Source organism: Folsomia candida, unplaced genomic scaffold, assembly GCF_002217175.1.
Source record: "Folsomia candida strain VU population unplaced genomic scaffold, ASM221717v1 Fcan01_Sc002, whole genome shotgun sequence".
NCBI lineage: Eukaryota > Metazoa > Arthropoda > Collembola > Entomobryomorpha > Isotomidae > Folsomia > Folsomia candida.
In genome coordinates this window covers 7632355-7656665 of record NW_019091194.1, presented here as the reverse complement: position 1 = coordinate 7656665, position 24311 = coordinate 7632355, and the positions used below count along the sequence as shown (strand labels likewise).

General features: G+C 36.5%; 9 protein-coding genes across 12 annotated transcripts; 3 read left to right on the top strand and 6 right to left on the bottom strand.

Moving 5' to 3' along the window:
• Positions 1 to 1262: 1262 nt before the first annotated feature.
• Positions 1263 to 8059, bottom strand: LOC110844076. Of its 2 annotated transcripts, none has more exons than XM_022090193.2 (11): positions 7942 to 8059; positions 6078 to 6227; positions 5909 to 6003; positions 5707 to 5816; positions 5385 to 5635; positions 4931 to 5272; positions 4764 to 4860; positions 4510 to 4677; positions 4287 to 4436; positions 4089 to 4202; positions 1263 to 4011 (listed from the first exon to the last, which is right to left on the bottom strand). In XM_022090193.2, the coding sequence occupies exons 2-11, from the start codon at positions 6207 to 6209 to the stop codon at positions 2210 to 2212; spliced, it is 3261 nt and encodes a 1086-aa protein (XP_021945885.1). In that variant the 5' UTR covers positions 6210 to 6227; positions 7942 to 8059; the 3' UTR covers positions 1263 to 2209. The 2 variants fall into 2 exon arrangements, with proteins under 2 accessions (XP_021945885.1, XP_021945883.1); XM_022090191.2 differs by lacking the exon at positions 7942 to 8059 and adding an exon at positions 6337 to 6478.
• An 83-nt stretch (positions 8060 to 8142) lies between these two features.
• Positions 8143 to 9522, bottom strand: LOC110844511 (phospholipid scramblase 3). Of its 2 annotated transcripts, none has more exons than XM_022090728.2 (3): positions 9143 to 9522; positions 8721 to 9037; positions 8143 to 8633 (listed from the first exon to the last, which is right to left on the bottom strand). In XM_022090728.2, exons 1-3 carry the CDS (start codon positions 9334 to 9336, stop codon positions 8374 to 8376), a joined length of 771 nt encoding a protein of 256 aa, XP_021946420.1. In that variant the 5' UTR covers positions 9337 to 9522; the 3' UTR covers positions 8143 to 8373. The 2 variants fall into 2 exon arrangements, with proteins under 2 accessions (XP_021946420.1, XP_021946419.1); XM_022090727.2 differs by having other exon boundaries at positions 8143 to 8636; positions 9143 to 9521.
• Positions 9523 to 9626: 104 nt separating this feature from the next.
• On the bottom strand, positions 9627 to 11237 carry LOC110844631 (enolase-phosphatase E1). The gene is made up of 6 exons (XM_022090876.2): positions 10955 to 11237; positions 10767 to 10868; positions 10435 to 10634; positions 10218 to 10350; positions 10000 to 10123; positions 9627 to 9919 (listed from the first exon to the last, which is right to left on the bottom strand). The coding sequence occupies exons 1-6, from the start codon at positions 11036 to 11038 to the stop codon at positions 9789 to 9791; spliced, it is 774 nt and encodes a 257-aa protein (XP_021946568.1). The 5' UTR covers positions 11039 to 11237; the 3' UTR covers positions 9627 to 9788.
• Positions 11238 to 11342: 105 nt separating this feature from the next.
• LOC110844630 (protein-cysteine N-palmitoyltransferase HHAT) lies at positions 11343 to 14276 on the top strand. 2 transcript variants are annotated; one of them, XM_035848350.1, is made up of 12 exons: positions 11343 to 11444; positions 11507 to 11600; positions 11709 to 12038; positions 12115 to 12190; positions 12257 to 12362; positions 12464 to 12649; positions 12757 to 12984; positions 13076 to 13271; positions 13362 to 13527; positions 13607 to 13829; positions 13903 to 14044; positions 14121 to 14276. In XM_035848350.1, the coding sequence occupies exons 3-12, from the start codon at positions 11738 to 11740 to the stop codon at positions 14249 to 14251; spliced, it is 1755 nt and encodes a 584-aa protein (XP_035704243.1). In that variant the 5' UTR covers positions 11343 to 11444; positions 11507 to 11600; positions 11709 to 11737; the 3' UTR covers positions 14252 to 14276. The 2 variants fall into 2 exon arrangements, with proteins under 2 accessions (XP_035704243.1, XP_021946567.1); XM_022090875.2 differs by having other exon boundaries at positions 11414 to 11600.
• Positions 14277 to 14562: 286 nt separating this feature from the next.
• Positions 14563 to 16933, bottom strand: LOC110844071 (probable methyltransferase-like protein 15 homolog). Its single transcript, XM_022090186.2, has 8 exons — positions 16748 to 16933; positions 16497 to 16657; positions 15973 to 16431; positions 15688 to 15903; positions 15412 to 15596; positions 15279 to 15327; positions 14915 to 15162; positions 14563 to 14844 (listed from the first exon to the last, which is right to left on the bottom strand). Exons 3-8 carry the CDS (start codon positions 16196 to 16198, stop codon positions 14599 to 14601), a joined length of 1170 nt encoding a protein of 389 aa, XP_021945878.1. The 5' UTR covers positions 16199 to 16431; positions 16497 to 16657; positions 16748 to 16933; the 3' UTR covers positions 14563 to 14598.
• LOC110843337 (ubiquinol-cytochrome-c reductase complex assembly factor 2-like) lies at positions 16304 to 16821 on the bottom strand. The gene is made up of 3 exons (XM_022089297.1): positions 16748 to 16821; positions 16497 to 16657; positions 16304 to 16431 (listed from the first exon to the last, which is right to left on the bottom strand). The coding sequence occupies exons 1-3, from the start codon at positions 16819 to 16821 to the stop codon at positions 16304 to 16306; spliced, it is 363 nt and encodes a 120-aa protein (XP_021944989.1).
• Positions 16934 to 17035: 102 nt separating the features above from the next.
• On the top strand, positions 17036 to 19082 carry LOC110843812 (peroxisomal biogenesis factor 19). Its single transcript, XM_022089854.2, has 6 exons — positions 17036 to 17382; positions 17460 to 17657; positions 17756 to 17922; positions 17996 to 18175; positions 18241 to 18417; positions 18565 to 19082. The coding sequence occupies exons 1-6, from the start codon at positions 17229 to 17231 to the stop codon at positions 18709 to 18711; spliced, it is 1023 nt and encodes a 340-aa protein (XP_021945546.1). The 5' UTR covers positions 17036 to 17228; the 3' UTR covers positions 18712 to 19082.
• Positions 19022 to 21792, bottom strand: LOC110843811 (SNW domain-containing protein 1). The gene is made up of 9 exons (XM_022089853.2): positions 21573 to 21792; positions 21282 to 21441; positions 20969 to 21205; positions 20774 to 20896; positions 20279 to 20657; positions 20046 to 20186; positions 19862 to 19961; positions 19580 to 19750; positions 19022 to 19509 (listed from the first exon to the last, which is right to left on the bottom strand). The coding sequence occupies exons 1-9, from the start codon at positions 21587 to 21589 to the stop codon at positions 19182 to 19184; spliced, it is 1656 nt and encodes a 551-aa protein (XP_021945545.1). The 5' UTR covers positions 21590 to 21792; the 3' UTR covers positions 19022 to 19181.
• Positions 21793 to 22341: 549 nt separating this feature from the next.
• LOC110844271 (arginase-1) lies at positions 22342 to 24286 on the top strand. The gene is made up of 8 exons (XM_022090437.2): positions 22342 to 22610; positions 22680 to 22752; positions 22846 to 22973; positions 23073 to 23130; positions 23204 to 23408; positions 23497 to 23553; positions 23657 to 23853; positions 23984 to 24286. Exons 1-8 carry the CDS (start codon positions 22437 to 22439, stop codon positions 24181 to 24183), a joined length of 1092 nt encoding a protein of 363 aa, XP_021946129.1. The 5' UTR covers positions 22342 to 22436; the 3' UTR covers positions 24184 to 24286.
• Positions 24287 to 24311: the final 25 nt, after the last annotated feature.

The window sequence follows — 24311 nt, the reverse complement described above, 5'->3', positions numbered from 1 at the left end:
TGCAATCCTCCAGGGGGAATTTGGTATGATGTGGTATTATTATTGTTGTTGTGTTGGTTAAAGTCGCATCATATTATGTAGATAAGTCTTAATGGTCGCCGGCCATGTCATCAACCACACTGGTATTATCATCATCACATTATTATCACCAGCAGGGTGGCATTACTGTGGGATACGCATTAGGTGTATTTAAATACTGTTGCAACATTGCAGATAAGTACAATATGTGCATATGGATTACGTACATATGTAGGATTAGTCATTAGTTTTATTTACTCATTTTATGCATGATTCGATTTCATGGAACTGATGGAGCAGGAATCAGAGAGAGAAAGAGCATAAATATTCTCCATCCGAAATGTAATTGTGTAATAAATAAAGCGCTAATAAATATGTAGGCGTAGGAATCGCTCAATGTGAGGAAAGTCAAGTAAGAGTTGGGCATTTAAAAATTCAGTTCATACACTGGAAAAACCCGAATCTGTCGATGTCCGAGTCGGGTACTTTGCTAAAAGTTTGCAGACTCGGGTTTAAAGTGTTGAACAACGAATGAGGAAAATGCAATTCTCCTTGTCTTTTTTCTCCATTAGAGAACAAGACAGACCTTTGTTCATTCTGCGTGTCTCTGTCTGGCTCAAAGTCATAATATATTTGTACAAATAACATGATTAGCCAAACGTTAATCCTGATGTAGAGTGAATTCGGATATGTATCAAAATCAGGCAATGTTGCATATGTTTAATTACGTTATTTTGCAAGTTTACACATGCATATTCATCCATTCCTATAATCCAGGTAATTTATATTTATGACAAGGAGAGGATGAGGATGATTTTAACGTTAGAATCAACATCCACTGCAAATATGTGATACATGATGGCTTGTTGTTTGACCGGTATCGGAGGGCATTTTTAATTATTTATTGATATAAAGTTTTCAGAACGAGTGCATAAATATGAGTAAGATAAAAATACACTGAGCAAAGTTGAATGAATTAAATAAATTCGCGAGTGAATAACAAATATATTTTAAAATATTGCAGCTTTTTAGCTCTAGTTAGAGCTTATGGGTCCGTAAATACGATATTTTTACCTTACGCAAATTGAACAAAGCTAGGAAACTATTTCGAAGAGCGGTCAAGTGGTTGACCGGTGGGGGATATTCAGTGGTATGCACCCAAATTTCAAAATTGTGAGCTGAAATTTGGTACTTAAGGTGTTAAGGGCTCCTAATGGATGAAAATGAGTTTAAATTGAACGGAGTTTAGAGGGTGTCTCATACCGTTGCTTAAAAGTTTTTATTTTCAGCTAAAATTTGGTATATATGTAGGGCAAAAATAATTTCAGTGAAACACAACTTTGGAAAAATTTGGTGCAAAATAATAGAAAATATTTAACAAACATCCGACCCTCCCTACCACAGGGAGTGGTAATTTTTAGTAATAATCGGGTCAATTGGACTAAATTTAGAAACGGCGGACTGTTCCTGACTCGGGCTAAATAAGGCTGCGGACTGGGCGTGTTTCATTTTTTAAGTGTTTTGAAAATAAATGTAATGTGTTAAAAGTTAAATAATATATGATTTTAGACAAACAATATGTTTCTTTAATTATCCATAATTTTTTTTGTATGATTTCATATATTTAAATTTAACACTAATGATTTCAAATATTAGCACTTGAATAATTTTGTAAGTTTCAGTTTCAAGTACAAAAAAGTACAAATGCAAATAATAGGTCATTAGAAATCCATACACTATTAGTTTAAAATCGTACATCAGTAATCATTGGTAACTTTGGCTTTTATGCCATGACTATAAACTAATTTTGTTTTTAAACCGAGATTAAGGCAAGATAAGTACTTATAATTACAGTTAAATTGCGTCTATTACTTTGGAAGACAAGTGAAACGCGTGAAACATTTCACATTTGCAAAACAAATCGCCACATACGTATGTATGGACAATCAAATGGTATTAATGCCTATTAAGTTTAGTAGTTTCATATAGACATTTTCTTGGTAAATAGGTGATCCTGTTGTTTTTAAACTCCTCTGTTGAGAGGGAGAATGGTATCATGTTTGATTCCAGTCCACGTTCTTTCATCCATCCGTCTTGATGGGACAAGGTTTCTCGAAATGTGTATTTTAACTGGGAGTGACGTACATAGGTCCCAACTCATTCAGCACTATTTAAAGGGATAGAATGATGACTAGGAATGACCGGGTGGATCGTTATTGGTGGTTCTGGTTATTGGTTCAAGGTCAAGTTCTTTGGACAAAAGTTCGGCGTTGTTTAATATTTCTGGTTTACCCACCTCGTCTGTTTCCTTAGAAGATACCCCATCGTTCAAAATTTTTGGCGATAATGGTTCCTGTCCCTTTGAGGGAAGGGTTATTGCTTTTGGAGGTTGTGGATTTGTAGGTTTCTTGGTTTCAGGTTTTGTTCGACCCTGGATGGTAGATTTTGTAACAGTGCTAGTTGTGGTTGCCAATTTTTTAACGCCTGGAGCAACCTTTGAAGAAGTAGTGGAAACAGGTACTGGACGACCAGTAATGGAAGTGGTCTTGGTAATCTTGGTACTATTTCCGACAGCATTAGTGGCTGGGACGGCTGGTCGTGTTGATGCTTTGGGTAAGGTTGACGTGGGTGGACGAGAAGAAGGTTTTGAAGGTGGTGGTACTTTAGCAATTCCTGCTACTGCAGGCGAGGGTCGCAGTCTACTTGAGACAGTTGTTGTAGTTTTTTCTGTATTTTGAAGTGGTCGAGCTGTACTTGCTTTTGAGACCAGTCCTGTTTTAGATATTGTGGACGTCACGGTTGTTGTAGTAGTTCGAGTATTTGAAATTGGTCGTGCACTAGATGAGGAAGTTACAGTGGCCAATTTCCTTGGCATTGTTGACACTGTACTTACGGACGGGTTTAATTTTGTCTGTGTACAATTAACCACAGGTTTTGTGGCTGGCAAATAATTCGTTGTAGGCCTTGGCTTCAAACCTCCTCCTGTCTTATTAGCAGGGGTTGCGCCAACAGCTTTTGGTTTTGGGGCTGGGTGCATTGTTGGAGGAATTTTTTGTGTGGGGTTCCTTACTCCTTGCTCTCTAATTTTGCTCTCAGGCTTTGGTATCTTGGGTAATGTCGAAGAAGGAAGAACGTCCACCACGTTCGGCTTCTGAGCAGCAGCCGGTTTCGGTAAATTCATCTTGCTCAGTGGTTGTTTTGAAGATTGTGGTACCAACAACGGTCGTTTGGGCGGTGCCGTCGCCAAGGTCTTTTTCTGAACGACATTAGATAAAATTTTCTTACTAGGGGCTGAAGGAGTTTGCGGTTTCGTACTATTTCCAATAGATTTGTGTTCCTTATTAACTTCATTCTTAGTCCTTAGGCTTTCAGTTTTGATAACAATTGAATCGTCAACACACTGCTCGGCGATATCTTTGCTCGTCTGAGAATTCCCGTTAATCGTAACATTGCTTTCTTGATTTTGCGTCGCAGTCAAGTCATTTATCTCGTGTGAGTGTCCATTAGACATAAAGTTGTGAATACCTACATACGAACCGTTTTGAAGGGCAGCTAAGTTTTGTCCAACAGTTTCGCCGACTCCTCCGCCAGCCTCATTTTCATTAATAAGAATCAGGTCGCCCTCCAAAACATTCACGACGGCCTCAACGTCATTATTATTTGTCTTGACGATTTTATCCACAACGAAATGGTCCCCAATTTGAACTAAATCATTATCGTTCTTTGTCTCATTCTCCGATTGTCTCAATGGACCCGTGGTGCTGGGAAGCTGGTGAGTTTCCAAGAAGAAGTTGTCTTCTAGCGATGAAATATCTACAAAATTCTGGTTGTCAACCTTCATATCTTCTGGTTTGCCTAGATTTTGGTGTTCTGAAGGCGAAATCTTTATAAGATCCTCCTCGTCATTCTTGGAGGGAACGACGTTTCCGTGAAAACTCCATTCGTCGTCGTCATCGTCACTTGACTCATCATCGTCGTCCTCATCTTGTAGATCTAAAATAGTGAGAAAATTTCAGTTATGTATTAATTAGTAGGTCAAGTGGGATAAAATGGTACGAGTTTTTGTTTACCTAATTGTGATGAAGGGTCTAAAGTAAACATGGCCACATCTTCAGCGTTGCTTTCAGCTCCATTTTCACAGTTTCTATTATGTTTAGTATGGACATATGTGTCGTAATGTTTGCCTACGTGATAATAAAATGATTGAATAGTTATTGGACTAGCTGGTTAATGATGAGTTTGTCATTCTTATATTTAATGATGCCTACCAATTTCACCGTCAAACATTGAAGAGGGTTGCATGCATCTCTTCATCAAGTCACTTAATGGCTTCAAGTACACGACAATAATACAAATATTATCTTGTGAGCCATTCGACTTGGCCTGATTTGCAAGTAACTGAGCTGCCTTTGCTCCCTCTAAGAAGTGATGAAGGTAACGAATTAAATAAAACAAGCGCACGAATAGAATATAAACAAGTAATTTTTTTACCGTTTTTGGCAATGAAATCCCCTACAAAATCCCCCACTTCCAAGGGACTAATCTTATCCCATAATCCATCAGAGCCTATGACAATGTATGCTTCGTTAAGGTCTTCTGACCTATCGACTTCTACGACTTCTGGATTGCTGATAACATATTCTTTAAAATCGGGATCGCCTAAAAAAATCATTAAATTATTCAGTATTTATATTATTGGTAACAATTAAACCAAATTCTGTCAACAAAGAAATGTATGTATATACCGATTGCTCTAGCGACAGCCAATGTTCCGTTTACTCTGGTAACCCCACCCATTTCGATAACCTCTCCACCCATTTCTCGTATTCTTTGTTTTTCGTCCTAACAAGTTAATCCGTTCGAATAATCAGTTTTACAAAATGGACAATTCTACAAAATATGTATTTCTAACCTCTCTTCCCGGATGATGACGCGTCACTAATTGTTTTACTTTTCCATTTGACATGTGCAGAGTCGCCTGACAGTCTCCTGCCCAGGCAAAGTATAATTTATGTCCATGTACCACAACGGAAACAATGGCCGATCCGCTTCTAATTTTCTCCTCCGCACATTTTGAAATAAATGCAGCATCCGTCCTTGTGAAGGCAGCTGTTAATGCGTCTACTAATTCCATACCCTCGTCAAGTCCACGAATGAAGTATTGGTGTAGTTGTGCTGCGCCATAAGAGGCAGCTTCTATACCGCCATGACCATCAAATACGCCAAAGTAACTCAAATCCCAAACTGGTCTCAACTGCATGATATCAAATATATTTATATATATTATTAATGATCACAGCAGGAGAATCTCCCAACTTAATTGCATGAAACAATCAAGCAGGTATTTATATATAAACTGAACTTACATGCTCAAAAACGTGAGGGAGTGCAGGAAAGACAGCCATCTTATCTTCCATTGTACGTCTAGCATTTTTCATACTGAAGTACGATACCTCAAAGACTTCAGGACTGTATGTGACTTTAGTGTTTCCAGCCTCGAGGTCCCTGATCGCATCCATGTCCGATATATCAAGACTGGTCGACTGCTGACTCACTTTCCCCAAATAATTATCGACCACACCCACCACTTCCCGCATTAATTGCAAAGGTTCCATTTCTAAAACAAAATAAAATAAAAAAAATAAATGCTACCTTCCTCAATCTCTTAATTACAATTAAAATACTTACCTTGTGAGCTTATTTTGTCCGGTTGGCTGTCATTCTTGGGCCCCAAATACTTTCGTACGTGTTTATACACTTGTCCTAGCGTTGCTTGCAATAAGCCCATAGGACAAGCGCTGCAAGCACATATTATTTAACCATTAAATTTGGCCTACTGAATGAAACGCGATTTCGGATATCAGCAAATCTGCTTTCGTATAAAACTCACTGGAAATATAAATATTCAAAAGCCCACTGAACGGCTTGGCCTTCCATCTCATCTAGTGTGATTCTACTTCGGTGAACTTTGATGGGTAAGGGATCCTTTTGTTATTTATCATTATTAAAACCTTAATTCATACTTTACATGTGCCTGAGGTCAATTTTACTCTGAATACCTTCTCCAAATCTGTAGGTTTAAAAGTATCCAAAAACTTGACAACTTCGAGGCGCTCATCAACTTTGGCCTCCTCGGGGCAAAGACCAGACGAATCATCCGGCACCGGTATTTGCGTTTCTTCCGAAGACATTCTTATTTATATATTTATCTGCAATGAATCACAGCAAGTACATTAAGAACGAACATAAATATCACATTACTCCAGCCGACCAATGCAATACTTATAAGTAATAATTATACTATACACTATACTCAACTATATTTAATACAGATGACAGGTGCAAAATTGCATAGATGCGTTAGATGTTGAACTTTGCCAATTAAGCTGTCGTTGACCAATGATTTTTACAAAGCACTACGTATAATGCTCGCACCATCATAAACTGTGACGAATAATAATATGGACGATGGAATCAGTAGTAGAATTGTACAGTAGAATTGTATGGAGAGGAAGGAAAGCAACAAGTAAAAGGTGCATCATCTTCTTCACGAGTTTAAAGAAAGCTATGGGGGGACACTCATCAATGAACGGATTTTAAAAAATCAAATTAATATCTGTTATGTAAGAAGGCGAAAGTTGGTGAATTTCGGTTAGATTACTTAATTTTAGACCCACATACTTCTAGACGACCATTCTACACCTGACAGGCAGATAGATATGTGCAGTATCATAGCTAAATAGTCATGATCAACTGATGAACATTGTATTTGGACGCATCTCAGAGGTCCATGACTGACTAAAGCTTTACACGTTTAGTAAAATCTCAAGCATCTTTCTTCAGCGAAAGAGATTCATAATAGTAAAGCAAAGTTACTTCAAGACTTGAACCGCATTCTCAAATCGTACGCACTTCTTTTAGTGGTTTCTGTGTCAGGTTATAATTTTGCAAATACAAATGCGTTCAGTATGCGAAACGGGGAAGGCATGCATTAATTATACTGCTTGTTTTTGGTTTTTACTTTACTGGATTGGTATGCGATCTGCATACATAAGAACATGTTATGCATGTGATGTGATTGACAACAGCCAAATAAACAGCATGCATCACCAACAACAAATTGTTTTTTCTAAACCAAATTAAACGATGACTTCACTGCTTCGAGTCCTATATATAATCTTGCCAAAAAGCAAGTCAATCAACGTTTATAGTATAGTATATATGTAATATAACTACTTAGCTAATACTAAATTCAAATGCAAAAAAAGTTTCCAGCCACAAATTACACACCAATTTGGCATTTCCTTTCTTTTATCAGGATTGTGGTTGATGAATCAAGAAATTATAGCGTCACGCTTTCAATTTACATATTCGTCGTTGAAGCTTCCAAAGGGGCTTGATGATCTAATGTTGTAAATAGGAGATATGGGAGCTTCAAATATGGTACAGAGGACAGCTAATTCCTAATTTTTCAAGTGTAAACTTCAAACATCATCAAAATTTGTCATTTGCCTAACTAATCAATAACCTTGTCTCTGATACAGGTTAACTTAAATAAGAAAACAAACCAAACCGCATCGTTGCAAGTCAATTATCTTATTTAGACCATATATTCTACGCAACAGGGGAATGCCCGAGCAAAATTGCGTGATTGATAATTTACACAATAAAAATTATAAATGAATTGGCTAATAAACATAATAATAAATGAGAAAAATTAATGTCCACTTAAACGAATGAATGACATTTTTCAAACAAGCCACAGGTCAGCCTACGAAAAACCGGCTTCATTGTTTGTTTACTTTTTGTCAAGTGCAAACTGGGTAATTCGCTCTGTTTATTACTACGATAACATTTCGCCAAGTTTGTTGATGATAAGATGACCAATATAGATACCATAATATCGAAAATTGAAATACTTACGGAAGAATAAATAGAATCTGAAGAACCGCAATTTGCTTGAATTTTGCTAAAACTGACGGAGTTCTTCTCAACCTCAACTCACTTCACTACTCTTCCCACTCGGTGTGGTTAGGGGCCATGTGTGCAAAAAATATCGCAGAACTATATGCATGCAAAAACTTGATAATTAAATTATTGAATTTGATTGATGAGAACTGCTTGTAGAATTTGAAGATACATAAGTAATATTTATTATTATTAATGAAACATGTACAATTGTTAATTTTTAGCCCGAACCAGGGCTTATTACACTATATTACATAAAGAGTTTTTACTAGGCATAATTCTTTGGTTTTTGCAAATTTTATACTGGAAGGAAATATGAGATTAATATTACACGTTATTAATTTAATAAATTGATCCATGTTAACAATTTGTTCAGGGCTAAATAAGCTACAGACATGCTGCACCTTCGTAAAATTTGTAATCAATTAAAAATAAGGCACCAATTAAAATCACTTTCATTTTCTCATCGATATCGGGAGGGAACTTGAGAGAAAAAACGTCATATTCTGAGGTAAACTCTCGACAAAGGCCAGCCCATTCTTTTCTAATTATCCCCAGAGGTTCAGTAGATGTCCAGGATTTCTTTATTGTGAAAGTAGAAGCTCCAGCGGTGACCACAGGACCCGTGATGGCAAATTGAGAGTCTCCTGCTATGAGAGAAAGAAATGCATACTTTTATTTGATACAGTAAAAATACATACTTAATATTTCCAAAGGTAAGAAATGATTGCTACCTTCTCCTTCGTAAACACGAAATAATGGAAGTAATGGGCACCAGAATTTCTTAACGTAGCCAAATTTCCTCCAATCAAATCTCATGCTTTTAAAGTTTCTGACCCAAACTTCGACTTTATCGTAAAAGTCTGTAAGACCACAACACCAATTACAACTTATGTGCGGTCGAATAATTTTGATAATTTCTCTGTTGAATTTGTCCACGAGACGGAGGGTGAAAGTCCTATTGCTGCAACAAATTTGCTGCATACACACGGCATGATCTTCAATAACTTTATATAGCAATTCTCCAGTGGATTTTTCAACTATGACATACCTACAAAATTCATTAATTTCAGTTACTCGAATTATTGATTAATTATTCCCATGTCTGTATGTATAAAGACTATAAACCCATTTAATTAAAATTTGGATTGCTTACTGATTTGGTTCTTCCGTGCCACGAGTCATTTCTCGAACGTCAGGCAATTGCCTTATCGAAATTTCGGAAACTTGGTTAAGATAACCAAGCTCTTGTGTGGTAGATGTTTGTGGTTCAGCAGGTGGCACAGGTCGATCTGATAAATCTGAATCCTGCTGGAGACCTTCATAATAATGAGTAGCGTCACTTGACATATGTGCCAATACCAATACAACGGTTTTATTTAAGTGTTCACGTTTTAATTAATTTCGCTAGATTTCGCCTCATTGATTAAAGAATTAATTAATTTTTCTTTTCGCATTTTTGTATAGAAACCTCAGCTGGAAAGTTTACGAGAGAATCTAGTCAAATCAATACCGTCATCACAATACATATGACTGATCCAAAGGTTACACGTGTATGCGGACGGCGTAGTTTTATTTGCATAAAAACCATTGTTGACCAAATTGTATGCATTTACAATACCATCGTACTCGTAAACCAGTTTCAGCATTGCTTTGCTTAATTTTTTTTATTCAAATAATAAATTAGAGAAATACATACAAAAGTTGGTAGAAAGATTGAATATTTGTAGACGTGTAGATTCAATTAACGTTGGACATCAAAACCATTTGTAGTTGGATTGACTACAGTATATCAGTACCTTTCACTCAGAAATACATTCATCAAAACTTTGCAAAGTGGGAAGTTCATCTGATCCATCAAAAGTCAAGGCAGCATTTCCAGGTCGAACTAGAACAGCAACTTCCAAACCAGCTTCTTTTGCAGCGTATGCCTCTATAATTGAGATAATACCCGTTAAAATAAGAAAGCTTAAAGTAGTAATAACCACAATATGAATTTTGAGATAAGCAAACCTTTGGTAATATCCGTAAAAAATAAAATATCTTGAGGCTTCACTCCAATTTTCGACGCAATGTTAATATAACTCTTGGACTCAACTTTCGAACCCGATGTGGTATCGAAATATCCAGAAAGTAACTGCGGATAATTACAACACATCAGTAATAATTTTATGGCTGACCAAGTTTGTGTATAGAATACTATTTTCAAAGTATGCAATTGTTTTTTTTACATTTGATAAATCACCGTTCTCAGTATGTTGAAACAAAAGAATTTGTGCTTCCACGCTGCCACTGGAATAAATGAAAAGTTTCCTGCCAGATTTTGACCATCGCTCAAAAGCTTTCGGAACATCTGGATACACTCTGAAATTTGAAATTGAAAAATTAACTATGATTCGGATTATCTCGTCGTGAATTTAAAATTCAAATTTGAACATGTTGACTCACTGGCTTTTCAAAATTCCGTCGACATATCCTTGCCACCAGATTTTCCCTTGTATAGTTTTCAACCCCGTTGTCTTCCTATCGTTATCCATTTGCCAAATTAGATTGTCCAGAACGCCACGAATGAGTTTTTCTTGGTCAGGCTCAGATTCTGGATCTGGCAATGGTTCCGGAAGAAGACCCTTCTTTGCATCGTAGTGAGACTAAAATGATAATTGATAATAGAAAGTATAGCCATTGGATATGGTTGGTTGTTGGATATTTGGTATTATCCAACGCAAATTATACATAATTATATCATGTTGTTATTTTTGTTAAAAAGTAGGTAAACTAACCTGATCTCTCACCAAGCCAATAAGTTCTTGGACATCGGAATTTGTCCAATTTTCCCTCAGAAATGGTTCCATTTCACTTCTGGCGTAGGGGAAAAGGACGTCCTAGTAATTAAAACAAAATGTAGGTTTAAATTTGAATTAGATTCAATCGCAGTTAATATTTTTTCTACATTCACATGATTAACTACCTTCACGAATGAAATTGACGTCGTGGTCCCCTCAATATCAATAAGTAATGTTGACGGCATATTGCTATCCTTCATTATTTTCATTTTTCGATCTTCACTTCAATGGGCGAAATTTAAGGACTTTACAGGACAGTGGACAATAATTGATAGAATAAATAGATATTGATTGAATATATTTCCACAAGATTTCTTCGAATTAATAACTTAATCTTAATTTAAGATATTCCAGCAACAGAATGTCGGCTCTTTTAGACAAATGAGTAAAGCGAGTAAAGCACTGCACTCTGTGTGCGGTGACTTATGGGTGTCTTTGTCTTATAGTTTAGTTCGAGTTCTCTTGTAAAATGCTCTAGTACAATGCAAATGACAATTTGATCTCGTTGGCCGCCAACAAGAGATGCAAAATGTTGTGTGGGAACAAAAACCCGTAGATTAGACGAATACAAAAAGTTGCTGTCCCGTTGCATTGGACCAGCTGCAAAACTTGCAAGTAACGGGCATACTTATTGTTTTTGTTTTAGTTTTACATAGTTTATTTATTTGGCACGCCAGTACACTAATTGCTGGATGGTTTCATCTGGTGGAAGATTATGTGTGATTTCATTGCTGGGATTTGATGATACTTCACTTGAACCGAACAACGTGTGTGAGTAAAAAAATGAATGAATTGATTAAAGTCTTATCTCAATGTCTCTACTGAGTAATGCTGATTATGTCCTTAACAGTGAATAGATAAATATATACAAAATTACAGGCAATCCATGCTAAGGATTTCAGTTTGGCATGACGTCCTCCATGAGAAACGGATCTGAAGTGTATTCACGAAGGCACAGAAGGGACAATTTGCTACAGGAGAAATATAGGAACAATAATGGATCTGAAGAATTGGGACAAGGTGATGATGGTACTGTTCGCAAAAAGGGGACAAAAGGAAATCAGAGAACAACTACATGCGAAGACGAAGAATTTGCAAATGTGTCAACGTGGTATCTCGTCGTCATTGCGGTCGTTCGTCTGCTTGCCTGCGTGGGATGGGGGTGGGGAATCTTATACGCGACATATCATGTGTACATGGCTGCGGAAAGTAATTCCAATATGCATATATTTTTATATAACATGATAATCAACGTGACTTATAAATTTATTGCATTTGATAATAGGGCATCTCCCGTTTCAACGTGAACCCGATATAAATCCTGGAATATTTTCCGAGCAATTGGGCCGAGGTCGGGACAGGTTAGTCTTATTTATTTCACATATCTCAATTTCTACCAATTAATATATGCATGACACATTTTGCAGTTCGGACTATGAATGGGTCACCTTTTCTCCATTGTTATGGACAAAGCTGATTATTGCTAATTTGACGTATCAACTACTGAAATTGCTTTTTTCAAATTACCAGCAGGTACCTTTGCATGCATTTTTAAATGTGTACTATAAATTTAGACCAAGTAAATCACAATCCTTAAATTAATAAATTTTTGTTTGTTTTCTTTTATTAATTAGATTATACCATGGATTTCGCCTTGCTGTAGTATTCTACTTTTCTGGAACACGGTTGGTTTTATGCCAACCATTCATATGATGACAGTCCCTGTCATTTATTGGCATGCGTTGCGATTTCGTCATAAAGCTTGGATTTGGATAATTACAGTTGTTTTAATTGTGCATATTTCTAGCCCATTGGTCCATGTAAGTATAATGAATAAATGAAATAACTAAACCTAATGATTTATTATACAGCTCTATGGACTAAACAAAATTTAATTTTCTCAAACAAGTAAACTTTTATGTTAAAGGTGCTGTTCACGCTAGATAACGGACAGAGTGAAAATTGTCTTTATATTTTCATCGTTGCATCCGCATGGAGTCTCTCTAGAGGAGTTAGTTTTTGCATGGACGTTTGGGACAGACCTGACAACAACAAGCTTAGCGTCCAATCTCTTTTCTATTTTGAACAATACGTGTTTTACCTGCCATTGTCACATTGTGGACCGCTGATAACGTATGAGCATTTTGAGAACGAGGTGAATAATACATATGTGCATGCATGTCTTTAGTTGCAGTTGAAAAAAATCACTAATAATTAAATTAAATTATTATATGTTAATATTGCAGATAATATTTAAAAAATTCAGGTCAAAATTCACACACAATTTCTTTGAGATTGGGAAAAAGATATTTAAATTATTACTCACAACCGTTCTGATTGAATTAATATACCACTACCTATACTTCCGAGCAGTTGCGCTTACTATTTCATTAATCTCCAAACTAAACATCTGGGCAATTTGTGGTACAGTTTATTGGCTAGGTATGCTTAATAGAATACAAATATACTTTAGCAAAGAAAAAGTATATTGTGAATATGTCATAATATAATTTTTATGAATTTTTTACGTAGGCCAAATATTCACTCTAAAATATAAAGTGCTTTACGGACTTCCGAGTAGCCTGGCTGAATTCGATGGACTGACAATGTATCCTTTAATTAGTTGTCCAGCTTATATTCATCGGTATTCCGTCCTATGGAAAGACTTTGATCGAGGATTATACACCTTTATGGTCAAGTTAGTGACGATCAACAGATCAACAAATTTTGAAGGATACACATTTCTATACATAGATGTTTTATTGATCACGTTACAGATACATTTACTGCCCATCTATACAAAAATTTAACTCATTGGATCCCAGTAATATTGTTCCCAGCGATCTTAAGAAACTTGCAGCATCTTTTATCACATTTTGCTATGTTTTCATATGGCATAGCACAAGCTTTGATGTGCTTGTTTGGACAGCTTTTAACTTTCTTGGGATTACATTTGAGAGATTTGGAAGTCTGATCAAGAGGAAGATGGATCATGCTCAGGTTGAACTAATAATTTATGATTATTCTATTCTAATTATGAATATAAATAAAATAAAAATGCCTATTCCTACAGAAATTAAGACCAATTTCGTGGGATTTCCTCATTGAACCACTAATCTGTGTGCCTTTGGCTGGGATGTCCATACTCAACAGTTCAATATTTTGTGGAACGTATGACGCAGCAGAAGCATTTTACAACAAACTTTCATCGACCTGTATGTACATCACACATTACATTATGTAAACTATAAATTAATTTAAAGTGGTTAAATTAGTATAATCTGCTTACAGGGACTGCTAGATATAACTACCACATCGGGATCTGCTTCTTCCTATATTGCTTCACACACGTTGGAGTAACTGTTCGAACTTGGGTCCCATTTTCTAAAGCAATATCGAAGCGTCTCATATTTAATCGTTGAATATTATGCACAATTATATTTTGTGAATCATTCATGAACTGTATCAGTTTTTTTAGCATGAAATGTTACCAAAGAATACTTTTACCATACCGCACACATTTAGGAATTCTAAAAATTCACTGTGATATATTTTAACAAATTTTATCTAATTTACCTTCATATCAGCGTCATTTAAGTTATTGTTTTTTATCCCTCAATATTAATTCTATATATATATATATGTATATATTATGGAAATTATCCATTGAAGTGTTTTTTTACGTATTTTAAATATAAATATAATTGTAAAATAAATGTTTTTAAAGAAACAGTTTCTTCCTTTAAAAGACTTTATTTCTATTAAGTATTTATATATTATTTTGATTCTTGATTGCACATCTAAGTTTCGCAGATCTACTCCTTGGGTTGCTCTCTACCTCATTAAACTCTGGTGTTAATACATGCTTATTAACAACTGACCAGTTTTTATTAAAAATTTCACCAACGTTATCTGGATTATGCCAGTTAAAGGCGTTACGATACTTTTGACTCATACTTTTGCTGGCAGGTTCGTCCATATCAATTCCTACCAAGTGTCGTTTGACCACACGATCCTAGAAGAAAATGCAAAACAATATGGCAAAGCACAAATTAGGGAGGTAAAATATTTAATACGTATTGTACCTCTAAGGAGTGAAAAGATAAAACGACTAGTTTCCCTCCAGGATTCAAGACTTTATGTGCAATTTCCATTATTTGATTCAGCTCATTAATTTCATTATTAACGAAAATTCTTATGGCTTGAAACGTTTTTGTGGCTACGTGGGTTGGACGGGCCAGTTTGTCAAGACGTTTCTCAGTGTCCAAAACAGATTCTACTAAATACGCTAATTCCGACGTGGTTTTTAACCGTTTAAACATGTAGCGAGCCTCTACAATAACAAGAAGATCAATTAAAAAGCATTGTTTAAGACAATTTTGAGAGTAAACTGTGTACGTCTACTAAATACGTATACTAAATAATGAATGAATACGGAAGTAGATTTACCTATAATAGCTCGTGCAAGTTTCTTGGCCTGTTTTTCTTCACCATAATACTGAAATCAGACCCATTCGCATATTAGTTTACAATATTATCAGAGTACATATTCAATTAATGCTAACTGTAAGATTTGTACTACCTTAAGAATTTTTGCTAAATGATGCTCTTCGATGTGTTGTAAAACATCAGCAGCAGTGGGCTGATCTGGGAATCTGGTACCATCCATCCTCATATCTAAAGGACCGTCACGGCTTATAGAAAATCCTCTGGACGCGTCATCAAACTGCATTGATGAACAACCCAAGTCCAGCAGAATTCCGTCGACTGGTATTATTCGAAATAGCAATTATTTTTTTAAAGTAGAGTACAATGCGAGAATAAGTAAAACAAATTGAGAGAATATTATGATGTTAACCTGACGAAATTCCATGCTGCTGAAATAATCTAGGCACTTCACTAAATCGCCCAAGAAGTGGAGTGAACCGCTGTCCAAAGTTTTCTTGCATTTTTTGGGCATATGAAAATGCAACCGGGTCGCGATCTAAGCCTATGACATTAACATCACCACAAGATTCCAAAATCCTCCGAGAATGACCACCTGCACCGAACGTCAAATCCAGAATTGTTTTGCCTGAATTCATAGAACTCAATCAATCATCAATTGTAAGGAAAGTATAATAGTAAATAAAACTGACGATACCTGGATGAATATCCAACATGGACAACACTTCATTTACCATTACTGGAACATGAGGTGTATCAATATTGTGACCGGGTACGCCATGTAGACCATCATTAAAAGATTGTGGTGACAAATATGCTTCAGCAGTTATATTTGACGAGAATTTGTTGCATGAAGAGGCAACAATTTGGCTAGTTTTCTGAAGCAAATTCCTTAGAGCAATATTTGACAACATCTTTGACATATTACAAAATTCGGAACACACACTCTTTAAAGACTTATGGATTAGATTAGTTCAACGATATATGCCACAATGGTGGGGCTTAAAAAACATACGAAAACTATCTTGCTAATTATCCTTATTTTCACTTTTTAAAAATTTCTCCTTCAACGTTTTGATGTTTCCTTTATCCTTCTCTGCCAACAACTTCAAAAATTCGTTCGAAAGAATTTGCTGGCATTCTGATTGAGAGAGTCCTAAAAGTGGAGATTCATTCAATAATTAACATCAGTGGTAATTTATAAAGCACTACTGAACTTACCCGAGGATGAAACAGCCCCCGACACGTAAAAGGCGTCATTATATTTATTGCTAGCAATTCGGTTGAGCGATTCCTGAATTTCTTGGCACTTGCTTGACTCGTGTGGGTCAGATCCTCGGAAAGCTTCTGCAACGCAGAGACGAATGTGTTGACCCAAATCCCTGAAATAAGTATGCAATTACATGAAACTATAGTTAGTTAAAATTAGAGTGAAAGATTTGTATTTTTTAAACTCGACACAATCAACCCACCGGCCTTTTTTGGTTGGCTCCACCGGCCACTTTTCCAAAACTCGGAGGAAGGACCGGTACAATGTGGAAGTCATTGGGAAACTACCCTATCATCAAAGTTGTGCCTAACCAAGTAACACCACAATAAACAGTTTAAGTTATCTTTAAATTTAACCATCAATCAATTCACGTGTGCTTCGGTCGTTGTCCAAATTCCAAATGAGACCGAGCAAACTCTCTTCGCTCTTCGTTCATAAAAATCTCATTCGGCCCAATTTCCAGCTCGTCCAGTCCAAAAGTTCAGTTGTTTGTAGAAAAAAAATCATCGCGTAAATTAATCTTTGATTAATCACGCCGAAAGATCTGACGTGCAATTAGGTAGTGCAGAATTGGACATCAACCTGCTGTATTTACGTCCTGTTGAATTTAAAAAGTGACAAATTCTAGTCAGGCCACTGGACAACAAACTGTACAAATTGAAGCACACTCTGCGTGAGTAATAATGGAGTCTACTTTATCTGACGAAAAGGACGCTTCGATCGCAGATGAAGTCAAAGCGAAGCAAGTCACAGAAAATGAAAATGCACCCACATCGTCCACACCATCAGTGCCACCATCCACCATCGTTGATGAAGAATTAGACGCCCTTCTCAACGGTAAGTTTAATAGAGTATCACTTATGAACCTTGCAAGTTTGAAATTAGTTAATACTTTCTTGCTTATTTTTAAAAAGATGCCCTCCAAGATTTCGGAAAAGTGCCCCAAGTTCAACCTCCTGCAAATAATTTTAGCAATAATAGCGTGGCGCACAGTTTTGGAGCTAAAGGCAACAATGAAGACATGAATCAGGTTTGGACGGAAGAATTTATTAAGGAAGCAACTGCTCAATTTGAAAAGAAGATGAGAGAGTGTCTTGTGGCCCAACAGCAAGGTCTATCGCTTTTAAATATCATGCAAATAAATATGCTAATATGTTAGTAGTTCTTGGTCAAGATTAGACCGATTCTAACTTGATGAATTAACTTGTAGGAGGGGCCTCGTCGTCGGGTACAACATCACTAGAGACAGTTGCTCAAGATTTGAATAGAGTTGTTGAAGCAGCCACAAAAGCCGCTGTGGGTAACGTGGTCGAACCTTCGGCAGTGATGTCGCAAATTAATGAAGCCATGAAAAATGTTAATCTAAATCCGCCAGTGGTAAGGCTGACAAATTAATGACTTGAGTGATAGAAATCGTATATGACTCGGTTAAAAATAATTATTTCTACAGAACGATGGTGATTTCAATGAAGATGAACTGGCTAAATTGATGAGCAGTTTTGGGATGGGAGGAGGAGGTGAAGGCGATGATTCTGAATTAGACGAATTTCTTCCCTTTATGACCAACTTTATGCAAAAGCTTTTATCAAAGGACTTGTTGTACCCTGTGTTAACTGACATTGTCGACCGAGTAAGTTAATTTTTTGTTTAATATTTTGTAATAATAACTTGTATAACCTTTGATGTCTGTGTTAGTATCCTGAATGGCTAGCAGACAACAGATCTAAAATTTCGGGCGAAGACTTTGACAAATACAACAACCAATATGGATACATGAAACTAATATGTGAAGAATACGCTTCGGAAACTCCTACCGATAACGATGAAACTAAACGGAAACGATTTGATCGAATCTCTGAGCTTATGATCAAAGTATGTATACTCAAACTTATCTTGTAACATTTTTTAGTGATAATTCGAAATATCAATAATAGTATGTAAGATTTTAGCAAGATATGGGGACCAGCCATGAATTTTCTTCTACCAATTTCATTATTAAGCAATGCATTATTTTTTCAGATTCAGTGTTGTGGATCGCCACCCAAAGATTTGATCGGAGATGATGGAGCCTTTCCAAATATGGACCCTGCAGCAGCATTTGCAAGCATGGGAATGTCTGGTGCAGGAGTAGGAGGACCTGGTGGAGATCAGTGTTCCATTGTTTAAAAATCATTATTTTAAGACATGCTCAGATTTGGTCACCCCATAATCCTATTCATCTCATTGTCGTTTCACATTGTTCCTTTTTGCAGCTTTTACTTGTTTTTATATCGTATTTCATTTAATTGTCACTTTTACTCTGGTCATGCCATTTTACCCTTGACTATAATTTAATTGCCATAATCGACAAATGCAAAATGTTTGTATCGTACTTTTTACGATAAACCGTACAACTTCAGAATTACATTATTTTATGAACACCGAATCATAATAGTCAAACATCGAAACAAATGATGAGTCACAATTTACAATGATGTATCACGAATAACTGAATTAATTTATTCGAGTAGAATAAAATAAAAGCAACACAAAAAATATTTTGAATTTACAAAATCATTATATGTGTGTAATCTATATAAAACAATCTAAACTTCTAGCATGGTTGCCATCATTAAATTTCTTATGTGACGCTACTATTAGTCCCTCCTTCTTCGCTTGTCACTTGAAGATGAGGAAGGCTTATCTTTGCTACTACTGCTACTTTCATCCCCACCCCTTTTGCTTGCCCTTTTGGCCTGTTGCAAGAACTGATCCAAGCCAAAGGGATCCTCCTCATCCTTCTCAAATTGAACAGGGCCAGACCGAGAAGAACCTGCCGCTCTATCCGTACCACTAAACTCCTTATCTGGCACGAACTTATTGGTTTTAATTAGTGTGTCTAGGTCTTCGCCATAAGCGTCGTTATCGCCCCCTTTCTTTGGTCGATACAGGCCCTGTGAAACGTCTCCACCTCCACGCCAAGCTCTGTAATGCAATCAAACATGAATTTTCAGCTTAAATCGCAAAGGTTTATATTATGGGGTTGAAGATTTACTTGTCGTAGACGTTGTATGAGTCTTCATCTGCAAAACCAGAATCCATTCCTTTGCTCTGATTAAACAACCGGGAATCGAATTGGGTTTCGCCACCGGTTATAGTTTTCGCAGGCAGTCCTAGAGCTATCTGTTCACTAATATCACGCTCCCTCTCTCTCTCCAATCGGTTTCTTTAAAATCCAGAAATAAACATCATTAAGAATCGAATATCCATATTAAAAACAAACTGATTAATCTTGTCACAAATTTAGACTTGTTGACAAACAAAATAATGTAAATACCTCTTGTCGGGTGCAGCGCGTTGAATATTTCTTTCCCTTTGTCGATCCTTATGGCGTTCATGCCTAAGCTGGTCTCGTTCTTTGGCATCATCATCTTTCTCTGGAAGATACAAATCAAAATTGGTAATTGTAATTTTAAAATTGATGATAATTCGGCAACATAATATAAAACTATTGCACATACCGCCTGCCATTCCCGTACGAATTCCAGCACGCTCTTCTCTCGCCTTTTGAGCCAATGTTCTCAAATGTTCTTCCTTTTTCTCCTTTTCTTTTTGAGCAACTTTCTTTTCTAACTGTGCTCTCATTTCTACAGCTTCTCTTGCTAAAATAACCAGTAAATACCCAAAGATTTGTAATTTGAATCAAATTATTTGATTAACAAATTTACCCTTAATCGAAGTACAAAACACTTACCTTTTCTATCTGCAATATACAAAGCTTCCGCAAGTTTAGCAAAATTTTCGTTGATATGAACTTGCTGCAGTCCACGCCCATCAGCAGCCAATCGCTTGTCCAAAGGGATAGTGTAACCCTTTGCGTTTTTCCAGTTTGAAATACAAGGAGGTATTTTCCACTCTTTCTGCTCCTTGGCTGTAACTTTCCTCGTTGGGGAATGCAGTACAGGCGCCGGTGGGGAAGGGGGACCACGAGGAATCTTTGTATTGATTTTAAATCTAGGAGGTGACATTGGATCCCTCTGTACTTCCACCATCCTTATCACTCTTTGTTGCGCACCAGAGTTGAAGGCTTGACCTTGCTCGGAAGGAGTGTAACGGATGAACTGTGTTTCTCCCTGCGTATTTATTATGAAATGTAATTTTATAATTTTTCAAATATGTTAATAAGAAATAATAAACCCTGAATGGATAATTTAGAAATAATTTATCTTATAGAAAAGATATTTCGTACCCTTTTCTCAGCGCATCTAACGGGCATTGCTGCGGCAATTTTACTCTGTGTCAACTTTTCTAAAGCTTGCCTAGTCTTTTCTGTGATCTCCTTAATGTTGTCTTCGTCCGGTTTCTGGAGCTCCTGAAAACACAAAAGGAAAACAAGAATAACAACTTTGGCCAAAATCATGACCAGATTTTGATGTGTTGTTACCGGGTCATCCTCATTTGTAATTTCTTTAGGAAGGAGATCAGTATACTTGGAGAAAACAATCTTATCCTTAGAATGGCCTTGTCGAGCAAGCACATCGTATTTTATTTTTCCTTCTGCATCTAACTGAACAGCCACGGCGTTGGATGCCTTAGCCCCAGAGTCGGGACCCTTCTTCCCCATTCCTAATGGAAACTGGGCGACATGGATTTCTGGAAATGCACCTCCATCACCAAAATCCTACAACATGAAACAAATCGTTCATATGTTATCGCTACTAAATGTGTACAAGTAAAAATAAAAAGTCTTGTCTTACCTCAGGAGTCCTTGGTATAAAACCCCTTCGAGCTCCGTAAGGAGGTGCTTTCGATTCGCCGATGGCCACAAGGGTCATCGTCGACTGCTGTTGTTGCTTTCGTACCAATAACCGCTCATCCTCTCGATCCCTTACGATATTTGTCGGGATGGGCAAAATACTAGAAAACAAACATAAATAAGCTGTATTATTACCTAATACTTTATAGAATAATTAGATTTCTAATTTAAAATTTAATTAATTAATATGTTCACAGCACTTCACTGTTCAGTTATTTTAACTCGAGCTTACCTAGTTAGCGACGACATTCCTTTATCTTTTACAGCGACAACTTTATCTTGCGGATTGGTAGAACAGAAACAAATGTACGATTTTATACTTGGTTGCAAACTGATGAAATTTCCAACAGTGTAAACTTTTAATTCGTAATTGGGGAGTTATTTAATAACCTGGCGTTGAGAAACGAAAGTCTTTTTTAATAGGAAGGCAATATGGCGCAATAGAAACGGCAGAATTCGAGTCTCCCGCACAATGTCAGCTTCCTCTCCTTCCTCGCTCAAAAAAAGTCAATGTAATCAAAATTCATGATTGTTTTTAAATGCTGCGTTTTGCAGGAGGCTGAAAATAATTTCCGATTAGGTTATTTTCGGATTTGTTGATACAAATCTACGGTTCTATCCACACGAAATATTTAATGTTTGCATAACCATTAGTGGATACATTACTTGAAGAAATTTAGTTTCATTCGTTTAAAAAAAGTTCATCCTAATCAAATAAGGAATCTGAATCATATAAATAAATACTACGAACAAAAGCATTAAACTTAATGATTATGGATTATACGACGGCAGTTATATGTACATGTCTGTAATAAGTAAGATGATTGAATGAAACATGAAACTGGAGTGCTTACTCCAGTTTCACGTCTCAAATTTCTGTTTCATGGAAAGTTTATAATAAGTTGACAAATATGTACATACATATTTATTTAGGCTGTATACTTCTCAATAGGGTTATCATATCATGGCACCGTGGTCTGCATTCATTCACCATAATATTATCTTCACTGTAACCTTTAACCGTGACTTCAGCTCGCATAATTGATTTGCGTGAAATTATTGCTTGCCAGCAGACAGGGTTGCAATAAATGTCAAAATGTTGACACATTTTAGAAACATTCTTCGGCTACACCAATGTAAAGTTTCAGGAAATATTAAAAATGATAAGCAGTCTGTCTATAAGACTTTGAGGCAGTTTTCGTCAGCTCAAACTGGTAATCGTAAAGTTTTAAAGATCGGAGTACAAGGAGCTGGATTCGACAAAGGACAAGTAAGTGAAATAGAACGAAGCCTAACGTTTGATGTGCAAATTGGCATACATCGTATTTTACCATGAAAGAGGAAACCTGGGGTGGAACGTGGACCTACAACGATAAGAAGTTCTGGATTTATCGACTTTCTTCGGGATGAAGGTAAAAATATGTACTCCATGCCAAATAATCTGTGAAACAACGTTGATCATAAATGAAGAAAGAGATAAAATTAAGTGGTATTACATGTCTCAGTTGGTCATGATGTTGTGGACTATGGCGATTTAAAGTTTGAAGTTGAGGAGAGAAAATCCTTGGACACATCGTCATCGTCCACTGTGGCACTAAGGAATGTTGTTGAAGTTGGAAAGGCTAATTTACTGGTACATCCGTATTGTATATAAATATATTAAATGTTATAAAAACAGTATAAATTAGTCTTCGATTTACGAAATTTGAAACATGAATTTTCACAAATTCAGATATCAAAATCTACAGCAAAAATAATTGGGCAAGAGAAACGCATTCCGCTTACTCTAGGTATCATAAACTTTTCTTTTAACTACATACATAGCTCACTTATTGGTTAAAATTGTAACTCTGTTGTCTAAAGGTGGTGACCATTCTATTGCTATTGGAACGATTCATGGGGTGTCCGAGGTGGTGCAAGATCTCGCCGTTTTGTGGGTTGACGCTCATTGTGACATTAACACGCCAGGATCAACCCCCACTGGAAATATGCACGGAATGTCTCTCTCATTTCTACTCAAGGAGTTGAAGGGTCATGGAATACCAGAATTTTCTTGGGCAATTCCCAGGTTCGTTAACTATATATACACAATTATTATATGCATCGAAAATGAAAGCCCAAGCAACTATCTATATTACATAAATGTACATATGCAGGATTTCAGCCAGGAATTTAGCATACATTGGATTGCGTTCTGTTGACGCTGGAGAAAGGTATAAGCGTTTACTTCGTAGCAATGATAAAATACAGGATATACGATATGTAGCATCGACATAAGCAATTCTTAGATATCTCAAATTGTCTTTTTAATTGCAGAAAATTATTGGACAACTTAGGAATCACGGCGTACAGTATGAGAGATGTTGATCGCTTGGGAATTGTTGAAGTAACGCGATGTGCTCTTGAGAAGATAGCACCATCCGGTTCTAAACGACCGTTGCATATTAGTTTTGATATTGATGTGTTGGACGACCTAGAGCTTGGGGGTGCTTCAAGTGTGACTGGAACTGCAGGTATGATGTCGTGCCAGGAATAATAGATTTCCTATAGATTGCACACAGATACATATCGTGTAAATGCCCCAATGTGCATTGTACCTACACTCAAACTAGTCTTTACTCATGCACATATATACATTCACAGTGGAAGGAGGGCTTACTCTCCGGGAGGGGATGACGCTGTTGGAAGAGGTCCGTGAAAAGGCGAACATTGTCTCGATGGACCTCGTCGAAGTAAACCCAGCACTTGGGAGTGACGAAGCTGCCAAACGAACTGCCACGTTGACCAAGCACTTGTTTGGCAGTGTGTTTGGATATTGTCGCGGAGGGATGTATTTGTCTTAAGAATAGAATCGCAATCAATAAACAAGTATTGTGAAGAAAATGTTTGGATTGATAATTTGAACGACTAAATACACAAATTGTGCATGTTGTGCTTCAATTGAAACGGTTCATTTTGGAATATTAATTAG